This window comes from Lutra lutra, chromosome 16 (assembly GCF_902655055.1).
Source record: "Lutra lutra chromosome 16, mLutLut1.2, whole genome shotgun sequence".
Classification (NCBI taxonomy): Eukaryota; Metazoa; Chordata; class Mammalia; order Carnivora; family Mustelidae; genus Lutra; species Lutra lutra.
In genome coordinates, this window is record NC_062293.1 from 1,515,005 (window position 1) to 1,536,235 (window position 21,231).

Below are 21,231 nucleotides of genomic sequence, written 5' to 3' on the forward strand. Positions count from 1 at the left end.
ACATAATCCTCATCAAGTGTCGCTGGGTGGCTCAGTCAGGCGGCTGCCTTCAGCTCAGGTTCTGATCTGAGGGTCCTGGGATCAAGCTCTGTGTTGGGCTTCTCACTTGGAGGGGAGCCTGCTTCTCTCTCTCCCTCCTGCTCCCCCATGTTTGTGTTCATGCGCTTGCTCTCTCTCACAAGTGAAATCTTAAAAAAAAAAAAAAAAAAAGTCCTCATCAGAGTTCCAGCTGGCATTTTTTGTTTTGTTTTGTTTTGTGGATGATGACAAGCTGATATGAAAATTTATAAGAAAAGTAAAAATAAATTGAAAAGCCAAGGTAATTTCGAAAAAGAAGAACAAAGCGGACGCCTACTATCTGATTTGAAGATTTACTGTAAAGCAGCACTAATCCACGATGGTGGAAGTTCAGACACAGATCAATGGGCCAGTGTAGACAGTTCAGAAATCAATCCATGCAAATATGGTCAACTGATTTCCACAAAAGTGTGGGGGTAACTCAATAGAGAGGGGATGACCTTCTAACAGATAGTACTGGGATAATTCGACATCCATGCACACCCCACCCCACCCCCGGAAAAAAATCATCCCATACTTCACACCTTACACAAAATCTCGGTTGAACCATAGACCTAGATATGAAACCGCCGCGTCGTCTTGGCAGGGCAGTGGTCTACGGTCTATGACCAGGTCCTGGGGCAGGGCGCCTGAGAAAGGGCACCAGCGAGGCTCTGGGATGTGCAGGTGCCAGCCCTAAATGGAGTTCTGCGGGGGGGCGGGGCGGGGCGGCAGGATCTCGTGTCCAGACGGGGCTCAGCTGGGAGGGAGTCTGGACCCGTGGGCGACTGGGGACGGCATGGGCGATGGGGACCGTGTGGCAGCCAAGGGAGGGCGTGAAGGGAGTCTGGGGGACGGCGTGGGCGGCAGGGACGGTGTGGGCACCGGGGGACAGCATGGGCGACTGGGGACCGCGTGGGAGGCCGTGGACGGTGTTGAGAGCCGGGGGGACGTCGTGGGAGCCCGGGGACGGTGTGGGTGACCAGAGATTGTGGGCGCCCGGGGCCGCCTGGGCGTCGGCGCGGCCGGCTGGGTACCGCGGAACCGTGCCGGGAGCGCCACGCCGCCCACGCCGCGCCCGCTCCCCCGCCTCCCTGAGGCTCCGCCCATTCCCCCCCCGCCACTAGTCGAGGCCCCGCCCTCTCCGGCTGGTCCAATCGACGGCTCGCTGCCCCGGGCGGGCGGGGGGGCTCGCTCCTCCCGGCTCCTCCCACCCCCGAACGCCCGAAGGACAGCCAGGCGCCCAATGAGCTCTTCGGACGGCTGGAGCGGGCACCCGGACGGCCAATCCGGAGGCGGCGCGGGCAGGAAAGGCGGGCCCCCGTGACGGACGGGGGAGGAGGCGCCAGGCTGGAGGCTGGTTGCTAGCGGCCGCAGCTCGCCCTGCGGCCCCGCCGCTTCATTGTCACCTGGGCCTCGGAGCCTGCGCCAGGGCCGGGGCGCGAGGTCGCCCGCCCAAAGCCGGAGCCCCGGGCGTCCCACTCGGGAGGGCCTCGCACATCCGCCCGCCGGCCGGCCCCGCAGGCCCCGCAGGCCCCGCAGGCCCCGCGCCCCAGGCCGGGCTCGCGCAGGTGAGGGGGGCTTGCGCGGATGCGCGTGTGCGGGGCCCGCGCAGGTGAAGCCTTTCCCCCCTCGGGCTCCCCCGTGCAGGGGCGGGCGGGGGGCTTGCGCCAGGGAGCGGAGTCCAGTGGGCCGTCTCGGGTCCCACCGGCCACCTTGAGCCGAGACCTTGGGGGACCGGGAGCTGCTCCGCCGGGGGCCCTGCGTCCGCCGCTGCTGAGGAGTCTGGGCAGGGGCTCGGGTGCTGGGGCAGAGTCTCGGTGTCCAAGGCGAGTCCTGGGCCGGAGGTTTCCAGGGAGAGGCTGTGTTTACCTTCCCAGAGCCCGCGCGCTGCCGCTGCCCTCGTGTCAGCCCAGCAGCCCGGGTCCGGCGGGTGTGGCTAGGGCCCTGGGGAGCGGAGGGCGTGAAAATCACCGGCACGACCGGAAACGCAAGAGTGGGGACACCTGCGGGGTGAACGGCAGGGACAGCTCTGTGCGCCACTCTAGGAACAGAGGCACTGACCCTGGCCAGGGGCCCCCGACTACGTGCGTGTGGAGGAGGCCTCCGCGGGGACCTGCCCTGGGAAGGGTGTGTGGCTGCTGGCCCACCAGAGTCCTCCGTGGCGGGCGGGGCTGTGCTCTCCTCCGTGGTCATTCCGTCTCCGCTCCACTCCTGTTGCTTGAGTGCCGGCCACGTGCCAGGGGCTGGGGCTACGTGGTCCTTGTTCTGGTGGTGCTGATGTTCCTATGAGGAGTCAGACAACACAGACTGACCTGTGTGGCCAGGTGAAGGGAACTAAAGCAGGAGGAGGGAGCAAAGTGATGGGGACCACTGGCTCTGTGACCGAAGGGGGAGCCTGGTGACATCCCAGGGAAAGAGGACGCTGGCAGAGGGGCCCACAGGTGCATGGGCTGGCGATGGAGACAGCCTGTCCCCATCTGAGGGGCAGCAGGATGGCTGGTTTGGCTGAAGCAGAGCGCGGGGCAGTGGGGGGCAGAGTGCGGGGCAGTGAGGGGTCACAGAGAGAGCAGGGTCAGATCTGAGGGTGCTGGCTGTCTAGACTTTATTTTTTGTCCGGGGAGCCCTCGGAAGGTCTTCGACAGGGACGTGGTGTGATCTGGGACCTGGTAGACAATGATGGGCTCTGGCTGCCGGGGGGAGGGCAGGAGCGGGTACGGTGTGCTTGTCCCGGTTCTAGGAGAGACCGTGGAGGGAGGGGTATGTGGGGAGAGGGCGCAGGTGTGGCAGGGAAGGGCAAGATGTCCGCTTGAGATCCAGATCCTTGGCCTGAGTCCGTTACAAAACATGACCCTGGGGAGAGGGAGGCCGAAAGTGGACGTCAGGGTTCTGCTTTGGTCTTTTTGGGGCTGTGTCAGAAATTAGGGAACAGAGTGGGGCAGGACCCATCAGCCTCTGTTTTAAAGCTTGGGGGCCAGACGTGGGCCCCCAGGTGGGAATCTGGGTGGAGGGGAGGCCAGGGCGGAGCCTGGGGGTCCTCTGAGCATAGGGGCTGGGAAGAGGAAGGGAGAGCCAGGGAGAGAAGGGTGGTTTGTCCTGGGGTGGGGTGGGGGGGAGCAGATGCCACAGCCAGGACGCTCCGGGCGCTCTGGGGAAATGCAGGGCTCCTACGGCCGGACCATAGGCCAGAGTTGTGGCCCTTGGGTCGGGCAGCATGCATCAGACCAGGTCCCGGTTAGAGCATCTCTCCTGGAGCTTCACCGCTACCCTGTCCAGGACAGCCCCAGGAAGAAGCACGTTGCCTGTCTTACAGATGGAGGAGGGGAGGCTCGGACGGGTGCAGAACCTGCCCCGTGGCGGGTGGGGGGCTGCCCCTGGCCACCCTCAGGCAGGGTGGGTCCCCCTGGGGAGCCGTCACTCGGCATGGAGTCCTGCTCTGACAGAGGAATCCCCGCCCTCTCCGCGAGGAGGCGGCTGGGTGGCAGCAGGCTCCTGGCCGGGCGGGAGGGGTGTATGAGGAGGCCTGGCTCCTCAGAGGGCATCCCACTGCGTTCCTTGCCTGCTCAGGGCCTGCTCCGCCTCCATGAAAGGCTCCCGGGCCACCAGTGGTCCCTCCGGCAGCCCCGAGGGCAGCTCAGTAGGGGTGGACCTGAGCCTGACAGGCCTCCCTCCGCCTGTGTCCCGGCGTCCCAACAGCGCCTCCGCGGCCAAGCCCCTCACCCGCTCCTTCTCTGTGGTCACAGGCAGTGAGCCAAGGACGAAGGTGCTGGTGAGTGCTGGGGCCGGGGTTGTGCGGGCGCCCCACATCACCCCCACCTCCTGAAGGGTCACCCCACCTTTCTGCAGGCGTCCCCCTTGTCTGTTGTCCTTTCCTTGCCTGTGGCCGCCCCAGGCTCAGGAGGGACTCCATTCATAGACCAGAGACCTAACTTGAGAGAGGTCAAGGCCAGGGTCAGCCAAGGGTGGACCCGGCCCAAGGCAGAGTAAATCCTGCTGACGCCGACCTCTCCGTCCGCCTTGCTCTGCCAACACTGGATTTCTTTGCGTCCTCAAGGAGTAGGGTGACTTGGGGGGAGGGAGATGAGTTCCTTCCGGCCTTAAAGAAAGCCTGGTGGGCTTGCGGGCAGCAGGTGCTTGGCGGGAGTGAGCCGGCCACGATCCTCGGGCAGCCTATGACGGTAACGACCAGGCCTGGCAGCCGTCGCCAAAGCCCCCGGGCCAGGCCCCATGTGCTTCCCCCTGGACACTCACCAGCCGGGGACGAAGGGTCCCCACATTGTTCAAGGAAGATGAGGCCTCGGGAGGCCGAGGACCTGAGCCCGCTCACCCTGACCCTAACCCAGGACCCCACGCTGCTCTTGTCCACGAGAACCAGGAGACCCTCTCCTCTCCCCACATCCGTTCTCCGAGGCCTGGCGTGGCACGGGGTGAACGGGCGAGCGCCTGAAGCCTTTGCTACGGGGCTGCTTGCTCCTTCCTTCTGCAGGAGGGGCCCGGAGGTGCCCGAACCATCAACAACCTCCACAGATCCAGCAGCACCTCGCAGGTCCGCCAGCCGCCAGCCAGCCAGGCCTCGGCCGGCCCCCTCAGGTAGCCCCCGGCCTGCCCCTCTCCTGCCTCTGTCAGTCCTCCTTCTGTCCTCACCGGGTTGGGCCCAGGCTAGGCACCGGGGCCTGACGGGACGGGCACTCAGTCCACCTCGGCCGGATGGGGCGGCGGGGGTGTGTGTGGGGTGCAGGCGGGACGCATCTTGACCCGTTCTATCTGCGAGTAGAGATGCAGACCCCCAGGCCAGCGTCCCCCTGCCTGCTTCTCTCCCTCTCCCTGCTGCGTCCTCACGTGGGTGTCCAGGTGGCTGCAGCTCCGGTGGGGGCTTTTCCTTTGGGCGTGGTTGTCGGATCACAGCTAAGCCACGACAGACCAAGCTGTGGGCTTGGGGACAGGATTCTCTGTGACCTGGCTCCTCCCATCCCCTTGGAAGACCTGCCCATTTGTGCTCCTGGAGCTGGCCTCCCCAGACTGACTGTCCCTGCGTGCCGTCCTCTCTCCCAACGCAGGCCGGCCGAGCACCCCCACTTCCTGACCCTCCTCGAGGGTGGCTCTGGTGGGAAAAAGAGGCCGGCTGGTGTGAGCAAAGCTCCCAGCGAGAAGGGAGCCACATGGAATGTCCTGGTAAGGACTGAGTCTGTGTCCCTCTGAGAGTGATGGTGGGTTCCCACCTGCCTGGTTCCCGCCTTGTTGTGGCTGCACCTGCAGGCGCGGCCAGCGGTGTGGGGGGTCGGTGGTAGCCAGCTGGGATCACCACGGGACGGGTGGAGGAGGAGCGCAGAGACTCCCAGCCCCCGGACCATCCCGTCTGTGCGTGAGGCCGTGGGGGGACTCGCCAGGGGCTTGGGGTCAGTGGCCTGTGCAGCACATCGTGGTCTGAGGTGGCTACTGTGTCACCGACAGGATGACCAGCCCAGGGCCTTCGCCTTGCCGCCCGACTCCCGGAATCCCAGCACCGTCGATGCGCCGGTGGGCCCACGGAGGAGAGAGTGCACCGTGCCCCTGGCCCCCAGCTTCACTGCCAACAACAGGTGGGCCCTGCTGCAGGCACCCCTCGTGGCCCTGGCCACCCGAGGCCCCTGGGCCAGGGGCGGGTGTGTGCTGTGTATCTGCCCGTGGCAGGACCTCCACGCTCTGGAGTGAGGGAATGAATGAGGGAACGTGTGACCGGCTTTCTCCGCCCAAGGGCCCAGGGAAGGAGGCTACAGGGCACACGAGGCAGGGCTCTTCTGGCCTGGCGGGGAGCTCAGACGGCGCACACTGCCGCGGGCCCCCACCCGCCCTCTCCTCCGGGGGCAGCTTGCCTCCCAACGGCCCGAGACACCCGGCTTCATTCCTGAAGGGGCCGGGCCTGGGGAGGCTCGCGTGGGGCCGCTGGCCGCCATATGAGGCCCAGCCCCACGTCTCAGGAGGGCAGAGCGCATTTCCTGGGGCCCTCCGGGCTCGCTGTGCGCCATCAGCCGGTCCACGTGCTGGCTCCGGTGGTCCCTGGTCGGCTGCGCCGCACCCTGCATGACAGAACCAGGCACGTGCAGAGTGACGGCCAGCGTGCTGGGGTCTGCAGAGGCCGGGGAGTCGTCGGGATGGCCATGCAACCCGGAGAAGCCGCAGCGGAAAGCAGGTTCGGCTCGGCCTCCCCGGGCTGCCGGGGGCGCGGGTCCCCCTCGCTGTGGACACAGGGACAAGGGGACGCGTTTACTTCTGTGCGAGAAAGAGCTTCCCGACACAGCTGCTGTTTGCCAAAGGAACAGTCGGGGGGCTCTCGGGGACGGGTCCCCAGAGTCGGCGCAGCGAGAATTCCTGCTTCGGATGCGAGAATTTAGATGAACATTTCATCATAATTTCTCCGAGTGGCGCGTGCGCACGGCTAAGTGAGGAGCTGGAAACTGGCAGACCTGCCGCCCTCCCTCCCCGCCAAGTCCCGCTCTCCAGACACAGCCGCGCTCGGGCTGCTTCTAGTGCTTTCCAGCATGTTCTCCTGCATTTTCCTTGGCAATTTCCCTCCTTTTCTTTGCTCTGCTCCCCTGTGACTGCCACCGCTGCCCGGCGGGCCTCCTGGATGGACTCTGCAGCCGGCCCTACCCTGCTGTCTCCTCTGCCTCCAGCTTCAGGACCCGAGGGGCCTACGTACCCCTGAGCTGCACGCTCGCTCTTGCCTCTGTCCCCTGTGGCCGAGTCGCATGGCCCTGGGGCCCACAAGCTCCTCCCGTCCCCAAGGGTGGCGGTTCTCGCTCTGTCTGTGGTGATGTGGCAGTGGCGGCCGGGTCACCTGCCCTAGCTGCGGAGGCCGGCTGTGCGCTTGGCCCGGCTCCACGCGTGTCTCAGGTCCACCGCGCTGGGAGCGTTGAAATCGGCAGACCCCAGAAATAGGAGCTGTTCCCGCGAACAGGCTGTTAGACATTTGCCGGCGAGCCTGGTCACCAGTATGGATTCTCAACGATGCCCTGTCCTTGGCCGAGCCTCCGCCCGTCCTTTGTGTCTGCCCTTGGCATGTGTGTCTGTCCTCGGGTGTCTGGAACACGGGCTCCGCCAGCCTTGGAGGGAGGCCCTCTGAGTTGTGCGGAGGCTCACGTCGGGGCGACCGGGCAGGGGCCAGGCTGGTGTCCTGGGGGGTCCGCACCTGTCCCCAACCGGGGCTCTTCTCGGGGCTGCTCCGTCTGTCCAGGGAGGGATTCTGTGGTCTCCTGACTTGGGGTTCAGTTCCTGCTCACCACTGCTGCACACCCCGTGGGACAGCGGACATGGGCGTCCTGCTCAGCACCCAGACGCTGCTTCCCCGGGCGGGCCAGCCTGCTGTCTGCCGCGGGGGACGGGCTCAGTGCCGGGGTGCTGACGGCGAGGAGGGGATCTGGGGCGCAGCGTTGCCTCAGAAGAACCAGGCGGCCCCACTTCCTGTACCTCCTCGGGGGCAGAGAGGCCACTCCCACAGCCCTGCGCCCCCCGCATCTCCTCCCTTCCTCCCCAGGTCACTTACCACGGGCCCTTCTGCTTCTCCTGTAAAGCGCTATGGTCCTGTGTCTGCAGCTGTCTCCGCCACGTCCCTTCTGACCACGTGTGTCTGCACCACGTGTATTCCTTCCGGTGGGTGGGAGGGGGCAGAGGGAGGACTGCGTGTCTCCCGTCCTGTGTCGCTGGTTCAGGAAGGCCCATTCTGCGTGGACTGATGGTCTGTGGCCGACTCCCCACCAGCGGCGTGTCTGCTGTCAGGGGCCTGGGTTTTCACGGCCCACACCAGGTTCTGCTCCGTGGAACGCCATGGGTGGGGCTCTCCCGGGTCCTGAGAAGCCCCCGCTGGCGGTGTGGCTGTGGAGGGGCCCCCAGGGACGCTTGGGTGCTGGCGTGGCGAGCACGCCCCGGGGTCTGATGCCGCTCCCGACCCCCCACAGGAGCAACAAGGGCGCTGTGGGCAACTGCGTCACCGGCATGGTGCACAACCGCTACACACCCTCGGACCGGGCGCCGCCCCCCAAGAGCTCCAACCGCACGGCTCCCTCCCTCAAGTAAGGCCTGGCTCTGCTCAGGCGGGTGTGGGAGCTGGCGCGCGGGGAGCGGCCCGGCCTGGGTCCCCATGAGGCCTGGTGCTGTGCCCGCAAGGGGCGCCAGGAGAGCACATCCAGATAGACCCCGGCAGGCATGCAGCCCTGCTAGGAGCCCGCAGCAGCCCCTACACAGCATCGCCTTGCCCCTGCACAGCACACTTGGAGGAGGGGGTGCCCGTGCAGTGTCTCGGGTCACTGTCTGGCTCGGGGTCCTGTGACTCGACATCTGTCTGCTTTTTTGAATGGGAAGAGCCTATGCACCCGGGTGTCACCAGATGGGCCCGGTAGGAGGGGATCGACCAGCATTTGAAACCGGGGAGCAGGCTGTGCCTCCTCTCACTTCTGGTGGTCGCCTCCTTCCAGCCCCAAGGCGCCCCAGGTGAGGCCGAGGCCGCCCCCTCTGCTGGCAGGCAGAGCTGCCGGCCGGGGCTGTAGGGGGCCTGGGTGGGCGTCCCCAAGCCCCTCCTGCTCTTTCCGGTTAGCAACATCCTCAAGGCTGCCGCTGGCGCTGGAGAGAGCAGCGGCTCCGCAAAGCCGCTAGAGAACTTGGCCGGCAGCAACCACCTGGCCCAGAACAACATTGGGGGCGCCCCGCTCAGACGGAAGGAGGTGACGGAGGAGGAGGCCGAGAGGTGAGCGTGGGCTGGGGGCGGGAGGGGACCCGGAGCTCCCGGGACAGGAGTTCCCACTTGAGTGGCTGTTTTCAAACACGGACGCTGACGAGCTCCCCTGTCGCTGGGGCCCGTTTGTTCTAAATGCGGAGAAGAGGCGAGTCTGCGGGGTGGGGCGGGGGCCCTTTTTGGGGGGATGGAAATGCTCTAAACCTGGGTCCCACCAGCAGGCATACCCACCTGTCAGTTTAGGCAAAGTCATCAAACCGTTTACTTAGAGGGATACGTTTTATAGTATGTCCCTTACAGTTCGGTAAAGCTCTTAATTAAAAAAGCATTAAGGGGAAGAGACACAAAACAAAACAAAAACCACTAACAATCTTATGGCATTTTATGGGGTGACCCCTGGTCCACGGTGTTGCTCCTGGTCCAGAAGCTGCGTGACCTGAGTGTGGCTGCTCGGAACCCTGCCCGCCAGGTGGTCACTGCCCAGCAGCGGGCCCGGGGAGCAGGCCGGGAGCCCGCAGCCCTGTGCTGGGCCCCTCTGCGCGCCTGTCCCAGGGCCGGTGACCGACTGGGTCCTGGCTGCTCCGTTAGGGCCTTCAAACGGCCCGGGGAGCCGAGCTTTACTGGCCTGATATGCAGTAGGACCCACACGTGTGATGCGTCGCGTGGTGGAGACTGGGCAGCGCGCACCCGTGTCGTCTGCAGGGAGAGTCGCCCAGACAGAACGTCCACCTCCCCCAGAACCCCCCACCCCGCTTCTCCAGGCCTGACCCTGGCCACGCCCAGCTGCCCCCTCAGGGCTCTACTTCTTCTAGAATGCTCTGTGGCTGGGGCGCCGGGCCTGTGGCCTGTCCCTGTGTGTGGATCTCTGTCTGTGAATGGCGTCCACCGTCAGGCCTGCAGCATTCACACGGCCAAGCCACGGGCCTCTGGCTCATTTCTGGCCGCGGTGATGAGCATCTGCGGGAAGGTGCAGCTGTCGGTTTGTCTGCCCACCTAGGCCTTCGGGGGCCGCGGGGGCGGGGTTGGGGAGGCTGTGGCTCGGCTGCCGTGAGTCCACAGGTGCACGGGGCCGGGCCCCGGTCCTGAGCCCTGCTGCCCCTACCCCCCCGCAGGTTTATCCACCAGGTGAACCGGGCTGCCGTCACCATCCAGCGATGGTACCGCCAGCAGGTGCGGCGACGCAGAGCCGGGGCTGCCTGCCTGGAGCACCTGCTCGCGTCCAAGCAGAAGGTCAGCGTGGAGTGTGAGCCGGGCGGCAAGGATGCAGGCCAGCGTCCTGGGGTCCCAGCCATGCGCAGAGGGGTTTCTAGGACCAGTGCCATTGCAGGCTGGGATTGCGCCGTGGGTCTGTACCCCATCCAGCGGCCCAGCTTCCTCCCTGCCCTGAGTCACAGCCTGGGTGTCAGGACATGCCTGCCAGCCAGCAGCACCCTGGGCCGAGCAGTCCGAGCGGGCTTCTGGCTGCAGGGCCCTGGCTCCTAGAGGCAGAGCGGCCTCCCCAGCTGGAAGAGCCCTGGCTGCCTGGATGGAGGCTTGTTTTCTCTGGGCAGAGAAGCGGCAGGTCGGGGGGCCGAGGGGTCCTGTAGAAACCCAGGGCTGGATCGGGCAGCTCCACCTTCCCCATCAAACCAGCTGTGACTTTGACTTCTGCAGGAGCAGGGACGGCAGCTCGGAGAGGGGCTCCTGGGCCTGCACCAGCAGAAGGAGGCGGCCAGGAAGAAGGTCCGGGAGGAGAAGGCACGCCAGGCCAGGCGAGCGGCCATTCAGGTGCCTGAGGTGACCCAAGCAGTGTGGAGAGCCCAGGGCCAAGCCAGCAAATGCTTGCTGGGCCCACCCCCTGTAGCCCGGGGACCCCTGCCTGCTGCCTCCCCTGAACCTCCTTCTCCGAGCCACTGGACGTTGGGTCCCGGGGCAGCTGAGCTTGGGAAGGACTAGGGGCCTGGCTCTGTCGGGCGAGGCTGCTCAGAGGGGCCCCGTGACAGGAGCTGTGGCAGAAGCGGGCCCAGAAGCCAGGTGACCTTGAGCCCAGGCTGCTGGAGGACGCCCGGGAGATGGAGAGGCCCGGGCCTGCCCAGGAGCCGCTCCCGAGGCCAGGGGGCACCACTCACGCCCAGCAGACCCAGAAGGCCAACAACACCGGTGAGCGCAGCAGAGCCTGGGACTGTCCTGACAGCTGGCCTGGCTCTGAGCACCCTCAGGGCATCACCCCACCCCAAGCCCAGCCCAAGCCCGTCCCTCTGGGAGGGCTGTGGACTCTGCTGGTGCAATCCGGCCCCCGGGCCCCTGCTCTGCCGTTTAGCAGAGCCTTAAGCCTTGCCTTTTTGCTCCTATCCCTCTTTTTCCGGAGCTGGACACGGGGGGACCAAGGGTTCTGGGGTCGTACCAGTTCCCCTGACCCTTCATCCTAGCAGGTTAGTGCTCCTGAACGTTCCCTGTGTTCCACGCGAAGTCTGCCGTGGCCCCTGCTGTCACGTGTTCTGCCTCCCCTGCGTGTGGCCTCTCCTTAAGGGCTTCCCCAGACTTGCTGCCCCAGCTGAGTGGGGGGGCGGCCAATGCTGTGCTGTGTTGTGCAGGGTCTGGCTTCCGAACTGCGGGCCCAGAGGACCCCTGCCAGTCTGCCTCCAACTCCTCCCCAGAGCCCCGGCAGTTTCCAGAAGACAAGCCTCAGGTGTCTGTACAGCTCCTCCCGTCCACCCTTCCCGGCTTCAGCTTCGGGGCACATCCCTGCTTGGGTGGCCCAAGCCTGCCCCTCCATGCCTGTGGGGTCCTTGGTGCCAGGAAAGGCTGCCCAGAGTGGGTCTTGTCGCTCTGATGCAGGGATGGGGTCTCATGGGTCACTGTGGAAACCCGCTGGGTTGTCACCAATGCTCCGGGGTGGGGCCCGCGTGCGTGTCTCCAGAGGGAGCAGGAAGCCCCGAGCTGGGGTGGGTCGAGGGGCAAGGTCAGGGGCCTCCCACCCGGCCACTCTTCTTGTTTCCCTGGAGGTGGGTCGGGGCGAGTCTGGTCCATGTGGTTACGTGGGCACAAGCCTGTGCAGAGGAGGCCTCCCCTCCCCCGCCCATCTCCCCCATTTCCCCCATCTCCCCGCTAGTGTCCCCCCACGGTTCTCTGGTGCTTCCTAACGGCCTTCGTGGCTCTCCCTTGTACGTGTCCACTGCAGCATGCCAGCTCCCGGGGTGTGGCCAGCCAGGATCTGGAGGTGGTGGGTCCTGCTGGGGGCAGGGCCAAGTCCAGGGCCACCCTGGACGAGCTGCTGGACACACTCAGGCTGCTGGAGGAGGAGCCCGAGCCACTGCCCTGCCCCAGGGCCTACCACCAGGACAAATACTCCTGGACCGACCAGGTGACTGTGGGCTGCGTCCGCACGGGTCATGGGGGCTCCTGCCTGCTTCGGTCGGGACCCTCACGAGGGCCCAAAGGGGCTTGTTAGGGCGCTCAGAGTAATCCTGGCGTGGGCAGCCCTGGGGTGGGCAGTGGGTACTGCCTCTGCCCATGGTGCCCCAGTGATGCCCCACAAGCCTCTGGGCAGAGAAGCCCTTCCTTCCAGACCAGGTCCAGCCGCCTTCCCCCGCCGGCCCTGCACTGGCTCCTCCCCCGTCTCCCCTGCCCGGGGTTCCCTGAGCGACTCCTAGAGGCCCAAACCAGGTCCTCGGCTGCCCCAACAGCGCCTGCCGCTGTGCCCCTTCCCCCGAAGGAGGACGACGCCAGCTCCCTGACGGCTGACAACCTGGAGAAGTTTGGGAAGCTGAGCGCGTGCTCCGGTCCCCCCGAGGATGGGACTCTGCTGTCCGAGGCCAAAATGCAGAGTATCCTGAGCTTTCTGCATGAGATGGAGATGGAGGCGTCGGGGCAGGGCCGGCCGGCCTCAGCCCCCCAGGTGCGGAGGGGCCCCGGGGAGGGACGGCAGGGCCTCACCAGGTGACCAGGGCCTGCCTGATGCGTGAGGCCTTCCCAGGGGCTGGTGCCAGAGGAGGGGCGTCTGGGGCCCACGTCCATGGCGAGCGCATCTGTGATGCGGCTGAAGCTGGAGGCTGAGGAGAAGAAGCAGGCGGTGCGGCTGCTGCAGAGAGCGCTGGTAACGTCCTTGTCCCGGTCCCCACCATCCCCGCCGTCCCCGTCCCCACCCCGCAGGTCCTCGCATGCACGTGACTACTGACTACTGGGGCCCCGCTCGCCAGCCTGCCCCTTTCGAGGGCCTCACCCCTGTCCCCTCCTCCTGGTGCGTGCTGCCCAGCCGCACGCCCCCCACCCCGTGCCCCTCGCAGGTGCAGCAGCGGGACCTGACTGTACGGCGGGTCAAGGAGACCGAGAAGGAGCTGGGCCGGCAGCTGCGGCAGCAGAGAGACCACTACGAGGCCACCATCCAGCGGCACCTGTCCTTCATTGACCAGGTGCCTCCGCTTGGGCAAGGGGGCACCCGGGGAGAGGGGCCAGGACCTGCTGGGCCCGTGGAGTTGTTGTTCCAGACTGGCTTGGGCCTCACGGAGAATTCCAGGCCCATGGGCCTTCCTCGCTGGGCCCCCTCCCCTCTGTGGAAACGGACAGCATCTTCCTGTGGGAACACTTACTGGGCTGGTCCCAGACATTGCTGTGTGCTCCCTCAGGCTGTGACCCACCCCACCCCACGCCATGTCCCCCAGCCACAGCCCCTGCCCGCTGGCACGCCTGCTCCCCCAGCCCCAGAGTCCCCCACGGGCTCTCGGGGGTCTCGGTGGCGGGGCCCCCTCCCAGGGCAGCAGCTCTAACCTCTGCCCTTGATCACAGCTGATTGAGGACAAGAAGGCCCTGGCCGACAGGTGTGAGGCTGTGGTGGCAGAGCTGAAGCAGGGGGACCAGCGGCGCAAGGACAGGGAGGCCCAGGTGCAGGAGCAGCACGAGCTGGTGAGTCCCTCGGGCCGGTGGCCTGTGGCTGGGGTGGCCGGCCTCCCTCACTGTCCCCGCAGCCTTCCCCCAGCCCCAGCGAGCTCTCAGCGCCTGTGGGAGGGAGGCCACCTTGGAGCACAAGAGTCACACGAGAGTCGCGGGGGCTTAGGAATGAGACCCCGGGACCCATCATACAGCCTCGGGGCCAGGAGCACACACAGAAGAGCCTCAGGCCTGCACCCCACATCTGGGGGGCCAGCCAGGGGGCCGGGGGAGGTGGAGAGGAGCTGCCCCAGCACCAGTCTCGGCCCCCTCCCGCCCCTGGAGCTGCTTCCCTCTGCCCTGCTGGGTGCCAGACCCTGGGGCCCAGGGACTCACAGCACGCCTCCAGGGTCACATACAGGGAAGGAGGGCTCAGAGTAGCCCCCGCCTGCACCCCACACAGTGCTGGCTGCCCCAGCTCTGGGCCCCGGGACAGAGGGACCACACGTGCTTTTCCTGGTTTTGTTGGCTGAGGACCAGACCCCTGCCTCATCTGGCTTTGCTGGCAGCTGCCGGTCACAGGCCGCCCCGCCCCAGCTGCACCTGCCACGGTGTGGGCCGCGATGGTCCCCAGACCGGAAGCTGACTCTGGGAAGTCAGTGGCACCAGCAATTTTTTTTAAAGATTTGTTTATTAGAATGCATGTGCAAGCAGGGGGAGGGGCAGAGGCCAAGGGAGAACCTCAGGCAGACCCCTGCTGAGCCAGGACCCCCCCCCCACACACGGGTCTCAATCCTGCCACCCCGAGATTACAACCTGAGCCAGAACCGAGAGTCGGACGCTCAACCGACTACACCACCCAGGAGCCCTGGCAGCAACATTTTTAAAGTCCCCCCAGCCATGGCAGGGGACACCAGGGTTGGGGACCTAGGGGTACCCCAGTGGGGCCTCTGAAGACCAATTACTTCCTCCCTCAGGCCTCCACATCTGGGGAGGGCAGAGTAGGCTCACTGGCGTGTGCAGGGGAGGAGGGGCACAGGGGTCTCTGTGCCCCCAACTTCCTCAGCTGCTGGGGACTTCTTGTTTCCTGTTTGGCAGGAAATTAAGAAACTCAAAGAGCTAATGAGCGCCACCGAGAAAGTCCGCAGGGAGAAGTGGATCAATGAGAAAACCCGAAAAATCAAGGAGATCACAGTCCGAGGTGAGCACTGGGCACCCCCAGAGCTGGTCAGAGGCTGACGGGCTGCACAGCCCAGAGGCACGGGGTGGGGGCGTCCTTGAGCAAGGACTGTGGCAGTTTCAGTCATAGCCACGGTACCCTCAGGTGACATCCAGCCGGCTTTGAGGCGGGGAGGGGGCCTGCTTCGGGCCCAACCCAGGACAAAGGACGGTTGGAGAGCATGAGCCATGCCTTCTCTCTGCCCCCTGAACTCCTCCACCTTCCCGGGGACGGTGGTGCACCGGGTGGAAGCATGGGGGGTGCCCTGGGGTCCCGGCAACGCGGGACTGTCGCTGCTCCCCAGCTTCGAGAATGGGTCTGAGGCTGACGGAGCACCCCAGCTGTGGCCACTAATGGCCGCCCACACCCAGCCCACCTGCCCCCCGAGGATGCCTCTTCCAGGAGGAGCCCCACTGGGGGTGGGAGGGACGGTGGGCCTAGGTGGACTCCATGGGGCTTTCTCTGGGGTGGCTGGGGTGGGGGACCCCCTGGATGGGCTGCGGCCCCAGTGTCCTAGTTGGGGAGAGCTGGGGGTCCCCTACCTACAGCACCAGGGGCAAGGATCAGGGTCCCGGGCAGCATAGCCGGCAAGGCTGGAGGAACAGGCCCCCGCAGTGCGGTGCCCTCCTCCAGGCCTGGAGCCGGAGATCCAGAAGCTGGTCGCCAAGCACAAGCAGGAGGTTAAGAAGCTCAAGAGCCTGCACGAGGCGGAGCTGCTGCAGGTGGACTCGCAGGCGGCCCAGCGCTTCGGGCGCCAGGTGGAGGAGCTCCGGGAGCAGCTGGAGCGGGAGAAGGAGGCGCTGGGCCGGCAGGAGCGGGAGCGCGCCCAGCAGCGGTGGGTGTCCTCCCCGGGCAGCGGTGGGTGTCCTCGCCGGGGACAGGAGGGGGCCCAGGCCCGAGCAGAGCTGGGGTGTGCCGGGACCCCGCGGGAGGAGACAGCGGACGCTGCGGGCACGAAGCTGGTGCGGGGGCAGGAAACCCCGCGGGCAGGACGCGCGGGCCGAAGCTGCGGGCGGGCGGGCGGGCGGCAGAGTCCAGAGCCCGCGCCGAGCCTCTGGCCCCACAGCTTCGAGCAGCACGTGGAGCAGGAGCAGCGGGCTCTGCAGCAGCAGCGGCGGAGGCTGTACGACGAGGTGGCCGAGGAGAAGGAGCGGCTGGGCCAGCAGGCAGCCAGGTGCCGCCGGGAGGGGAGCCCGGCCGCCGCCCACTGCCCCACGCGTGCCCCGCGCGCTGACCTCTCTCGGGTCCACAGGCAGCGGGCGGAGCTGGAGGAGTCGCGGCGGCAGCTGGAGGAGAGCAGCGCGGCCGAGGGCAGGGCTCTCAGGGCCGAGTTCGAGAAGGGGCGAGAGGAGCAGGAACGCCGGCACCAGGTGCGGGCTTCCGCCCTGCGCTGTGCGTAGGCCTGTTCTGGGGGCTTGGGGGTGGCAGCCACGGGGCGGGGGGGGGGGGCGAGCCTGGGCTCGTGCACCTGGGGTTCGAGGCCTGCTGTCGTGGTGCCGCCCGCCCCCCAGATGGAGATGAAGGCCCTGAAGGACCAGCTGGAGGCCGAACGACAGATGTGGGAGGCCAACTGCGCCAAGAAGGAGGTGGGGAGTGGGAAGCAGCCTCCTGCGCTGTCCAGCAGCCCATGCGCGGAAGCAGCCACGTGTGGGTTCCCCTTCCGTGGCTTCCCGTGGGCATGGTTCTGGGTTCCACAGTCCGGCTGCTCGGGGGCTGGTGGACATGTTCTCGTGTGCACTCTCAGTGGGGGGCTGCAGGAGAGACCCGGGCCAGGGGCCAACCTGTTTGCAGGGGGGCGGTCCTCACCCTCTCTTCCCCCCCGGGTGGCTGCCCTCCTCATTCCCGGTGCCTTCCCCAGGAAGCACCAACCTGCACTGCCAGACATTTCTGGAAGAGGCCAGGGTGGACAGGTGCCCAGGGTCGCGTGTGAGGCCATGCGCATGGGCCTGATGACGGAGGCCCGTCAGTGGCCGGGCAGCCTCCCTGTCGGCCGTAACCATGCATGGGGGTCACTGTACTTGTGGGATGCGTTAGCAGATGCGGGGCAGCCGGGTCAAAGGGTGTGGTGTGGAACTTGAGGGGAATTTCCAGAATCATCTTCCCAGAGCCTGCCCCATTTGGGCCCCCACCCCCAGGCTGGAGGTGTCCAGCCCCAGGACGGCACCCCCCGGGCGGTGCTGCTGGTGCTCCCCCTGTGCCCTACCCTGGGTCCTGAGGGGGCCCACAGCGGGCGGGTCCTGCCACCCGGGTTGCGTGGGGCCCACCCTGCGCCGGCCCCAGCTAGCCCCATGCACCCCCAGGAAGCGTGGCTGCTGAACCGGGAGCGGGAGCTGAGGGAAGAGGTCCGGAGAGGCCGGGATAAGGAGATCGAGCTGGTTATCCACCGGCTGGAGACAGACATGACGCGCGCCAGGGAGGAGAGCGAGAGGGCGGCGGAGAGCCGGTGAGCCTTCTCCCCGCGGCGCGCGCCTCGGCCCGAGGCCCTGGAGCCCCCTGACCCCGCCCCTGCCCGCCAGCGTCCAGCGCATCCGGGACCAGCACGCCGCGGAGCTCTCGGAGCTGGAGCGGGCGGAGCGGACGCTGCAGGAGCGGTGCAGCGAGCTGAAGGGGCGCCTCGGGGAGGCCGAGGGGGAGAGCGGGCGCCTGCGGGGCCTGGTGCGGCAGAAAGAGAAGGAGCTGGCGCACCTGACGGCGGTGAGCGCGGCCGAGGGGCGGGTGGCGGCCCCGGCGCCCCCTCGCCCCCCGCTGCCGGCTCACTCCCGCCCCCGGCCGGCCCAGGTGAACGAGCAGCTGGTCAGCGAGAGGAGCGGCCTGGCCGAGGTGCTCCGCCAGGAGTTCGCCGACCGCCTGGCAGCCTCCGAGGAGGAGAGCCGGCAGCTCCGGGCAGAGCTGGCCGAGCTGCGGGCCCGCCACAGGCTGGAGCTGGAGCAGCTCATGCGGGAGAAGCAGGCGGAGCTGGAGCACGTGCATGGGAGGTGGGCGGTGGGTGCGCGCGGGGGAGGGGGGGCCGCAGCTCCAACGGGAGGACCCGGGATCTGAGAAAAGGAAGTGGACTTCGGGTCTGCCTCTCGCTGCTGACGCGGAGCTGGGGCCGTGGGCCACCGCTGCCGTCTCCGGGTGGCACCGGGTGTCCTGGCAGGATGGGGTGGCTGCTGCCCTGGGCGGTCTCTGGAGGCTCCCGGGTCCTGTGCAGGAGGAGTCGGAACCCTGGAGACTCAGCAGTGGGCAGCTCCCCAGCCTTGCATGACCCCAGGGTCCTTCCAGAGAGGCAGGTGTGGGGGAGGGGTCCTTCCTCATCCCAGCAGAGAGCCTCCCTCTGGGCTCTAATTCACCCAGGCTGGTCCTGTGGGCAGCAGCCCTGGGCCCAGCCGTGGGGGTCACCACCAGTCACCAACGCCCACAGACGGCCCGGTGCCTTCGGTCAGTAGGGTGGGATGGGGTGGGCGGCACAGCCACCTGCCAACTCTTCCGGGATGGAGGCCCCTCCTGGCCCCCCTGCTGCCCTCAGCCTCATGCCGGCCACGGGGTCTGGGGGGAGCTGCCCCAAGGCCCACTGTGCGCTCCCCTGCAGGGTGAAGGCGGCCCTGGCGAAGAAGGAGGAGGCCGTGCTCGGCCTCCGAAAACAGCACCAGGTGGGTCCCCGAGGCCGGGCCTGCGGGGGGGTGGGGTGGAGGGGGCGGCCCAGGCCTGACAGCGGGCGGCGTTGCAGGCGGCGGTGAAGCGGGCCGAGCACCTGGAAGAGCTGCTGGAGCAGCGCGGGTGGCCGCTGCCCAGCACCAAGTGACCCGCAGCCCGGATGGGAGACAGCGGCCGGGCGGAGGGCGCCTGGTGCCAGGTGGAACCCGGCCCGGCCCCGCGGCGCCCTTCCATCCCTCCGCCCTGGGCTGAGCCATCCCGACGTTAGAGCGCCGCGGCTGTGTTTGAACAGTAAAGAGGTGGTTTTGATACTTTGTGTTGCCCGGCCTTGTCTCTCTCTCCTGGGCCGGAGGCCAGGCATGGGGTGTCCCCGGCCCAGCTCTGCTCTCGGGCTGACTCCCTGTGCCCCCTCCCTGCTGCGGGGCCTGGGGTTGGGTTCCAGTGCCCCAGCACAGAGAATGGCGCCCCAGCTGGCCCGCCGCACCCCCAGAAGGAGCTCGGGAGCTCTTCCCCTTCCTCTCCAGCTGCCCCAGCTGTGCTCCCCCGATGGCCAGAGACGGCAAGCCCTCCAGGAGACCCTCGTTTTCCTTCTCCCACTTGAGGACCCGCCACTGAAAGTGCGACAGGCAGGAGCCCCCAAGGAGTGGGCGCTGGACAGGCCTTGCCGGGAGGAGGAGGGAGGGAGGAGGGGGGCCGAGGGGGCTCCCTCTCAAGGACCCACCTCCCCCTCCTCTGCCGGCACTCTGTCACGCCTGCTGCGGAGGCCCTCCGGCTCACGTGGGGCATCTCGACGTGTCCCTGCAGGGAGGCCGAGCCTCACCGACCCACGAGGGCTGAGGCAGCCTGTCGGACGCTCACCTGTGGGGCCTTTCCCGTCACTGTTGTCCTGTCTCGGGGCGTGTCCGGCTTCCATCGCCTCACCTGCACGAGAGCTTCTTCTCTGTCTGGTGCCAGAGCTGGTGCGGCGGGGATACACGCCAGTCCCTCTGGCCTGGCCCCTCCCTGCGTGCGTGGGCCCTGGTCTGGCCCCCAGGCAGCCTATATGAGCCCTATCTGTGTCCCCTCCTCATAGGGCTGGCTTGTCCTGTGACATGACTGGGTGGGGAGAAGGTCTTGTGGCTGTCTAGTCTGTGTGCCTGGGGCACCCAGTTCTGGGGCTTGAGGTGAGGAGGGCGGTCCCGGTCTCCACCGAGCTCCCAGGCCTGCTTCCTCCCTGTGGGGCTGCCGTGTCCCTGCAGCTCCCCGCGTCTGCCCGCTGTTCGGAGCTCCGGGCTGGCCTTTGGATGCGTTCCTAAGTCGGGAGAAGGGCAGGTGCCTGGCCCCCAGGGGAGGGGGTGCCCCTCGAGGGGAGGGGCGGCGGGCACCGGCTCCGCCCCCTCCCTGGGAGGGGAGCTGGCTGTTCATGGCCCTCAGCTGGGCTCCCAGGGGTGTGGCCAGGACCACACAGGGGAAGATGGGCCTTTCTATCGAGGCTCTAGCCTCCTCCACCCACCAAAAAAGGTATTTTTGTCTGAAGCAGTTATTAGGAATTGCTCCGGGGCAGTGGCTGTAAATTACTGAACTATGTATTTTGCAAGTAAGGTGTTCAGCAGTTGGGAAGAGGGGGTGGTGTCCAGAGAGTGGGGCAGGCAGGGAAGCCAGGAATCCTGTGGAAATGGGCAGAGGTGAGGCTCCCACCGGGGGCAGGCCTGACTTCCCGGCCTGGGCAGGACTGGCCACCACAACCAGGAGGAGTGTCCCAAAGCCCGCTGTGGGCAGGATGGGCAGACGCCCTGAGTTTCTGGTGTGGTCCCTTCCCTGGATGGCTGTGGGTTATAGGGGCAGCTGGGGGGGATCTCTGGTGTCACCCCACCTGGACCCCCTCCCCAAGGCCCACGGAACTCATGCCCTCTGATGGAACCTGCTTCTGACCCACCGTCCTTTCAGGAAACAAGTGACAGCACAGACAAATCCTTGAAGTTCCTGTTGGGTCTGTGCTGGGCAGAACTGTGAACCCAACAGACCCAACAGCCTGCCCTGTGGGCTGTGCTCTCTAGCAGGGGGCAGGCCAGGGGGCACTGGCCTTGACCTTTCCGAATTCCCCTACATCCCTTCCTCTCCTTTAGACGGAATTATCTTTCCTTTCTCTGACTTCTCAGGAGGCGTTCTTAGGCTGTCGATGGTTGGCCTTTTCCTTCCAAGCCCATGCAGCAAAGACTGAATTTTCCCCCAAGCAACGTAAGGTCTTGTGGTTTGTTATTCAGAATAATTTCCTAATTTCCATGGTGGTTTCTGTGAACTGTGGGTTGTTTTGCACTGCACTGCTTTTCTTATCTTCTTGGTTTGTGGTTTCTTTAACTTGACTCACCTACGGTCAGAAAACTCGTTCTGTGTCATTTCAACTCTGATTGAGGTTTGCTCTGTGGCCAGCGTGCGGGCAGTTTTGGTAAGGGCTCTGTCTGTTGGGGTGCAGAGAAGGAAGTTGTCGGATGCAGACTTGATCTTTATCACTTGGGTTGCGTCCATGCATCGTCTTTCTAGTCTCCTGTGTCCTTACCGATTCTTTCTTCCTTGCTCCGTCGGTTCCCAAGAGGATTGCTAAAGTCTGCCACGGTGCGCCGTGTCCTTCTCATCTAGCTGGCTCATTTTTGCTTTATGAATTCCGAGGCTCTGTTAGCGGGCGCGTACACATTTAGAGCTGTGTGTCTTCCGCTACTGGCCCTTCATCTTTATGGAACGGCCTTCTTTGTCTGCCAGCATCTCTTGCCCGACGATTCTCCATCTCCTA

General features: G+C 66.3%; 1 protein-coding gene across 3 annotated transcripts; it reads left to right on the forward strand.

The window, feature by feature from the left end:
- The first annotated feature begins 1,386 nt into the window (after positions 1-1,386).
- Positions 1,387-18,775, forward strand: CEP131 (centrosomal protein 131). Of its 3 annotated transcripts, XM_047707945.1 has the most exons (26): positions 1,388-1,628; positions 3,625-3,826; positions 4,544-4,647; positions 5,115-5,229; positions 5,509-5,636; positions 7,992-8,105; positions 8,627-8,776; positions 9,877-9,994; positions 10,418-10,531; positions 10,747-10,903; positions 11,338-11,432; positions 11,925-12,107; positions 12,459-12,641; positions 12,720-12,839; positions 13,030-13,155; positions 13,529-13,645; positions 14,708-14,810; positions 15,462-15,663; positions 15,895-16,002; positions 16,081-16,198; positions 16,340-16,414; positions 17,129-17,271; positions 17,345-17,522; positions 17,607-17,803; positions 18,400-18,460; positions 18,538-18,775. In XM_047707945.1, the coding sequence occupies exons 2-26, from the start codon at positions 3,641-3,643 to the stop codon at positions 18,610-18,612; spliced, it is 3,270 nt and encodes a 1,089-aa protein (XP_047563901.1). In that variant the 5' UTR covers positions 1,388-1,628; positions 3,625-3,640; the 3' UTR covers positions 18,613-18,775. The 3 variants fall into 3 exon arrangements, with proteins under 3 accessions (XP_047563902.1, XP_047563903.1, XP_047563901.1); XM_047707946.1 differs by lacking the exon at positions 16,340-16,414 and having other exon boundaries at positions 1,387-1,628; XM_047707947.1 differs by lacking the exons at positions 17,345-17,522; positions 17,607-17,803; positions 18,400-18,460; positions 18,538-18,775 and having other exon boundaries at positions 1,387-1,628; positions 16,340-16,475; positions 17,129-17,256.
- Positions 18,776-21,231: the final 2,456 nt, after the last annotated feature.

Coding starts and splice junctions, on each gene's coding strand:
- CEP131 (XM_047707945.1), top strand. CDS start 3,641: ATGAAAGGCTCCCGGGCCACCAGTGGTCCCTCCGGCAGCCCCGAGGGC. Junction 15,664..15,894: donor CGGGAGCGCGCCCAGCAGCG/GTGGGTGTCCTC, acceptor CTGGCCCCACAG/CTTCGAGCAGCACGTGGAGC. Junction 17,804..18,399: donor CTGGAGCACGTGCATGGGAG/GTGGGCGGTGGG, acceptor GCTCCCCTGCAG/GGTGAAGGCGGCCCTGGCGA.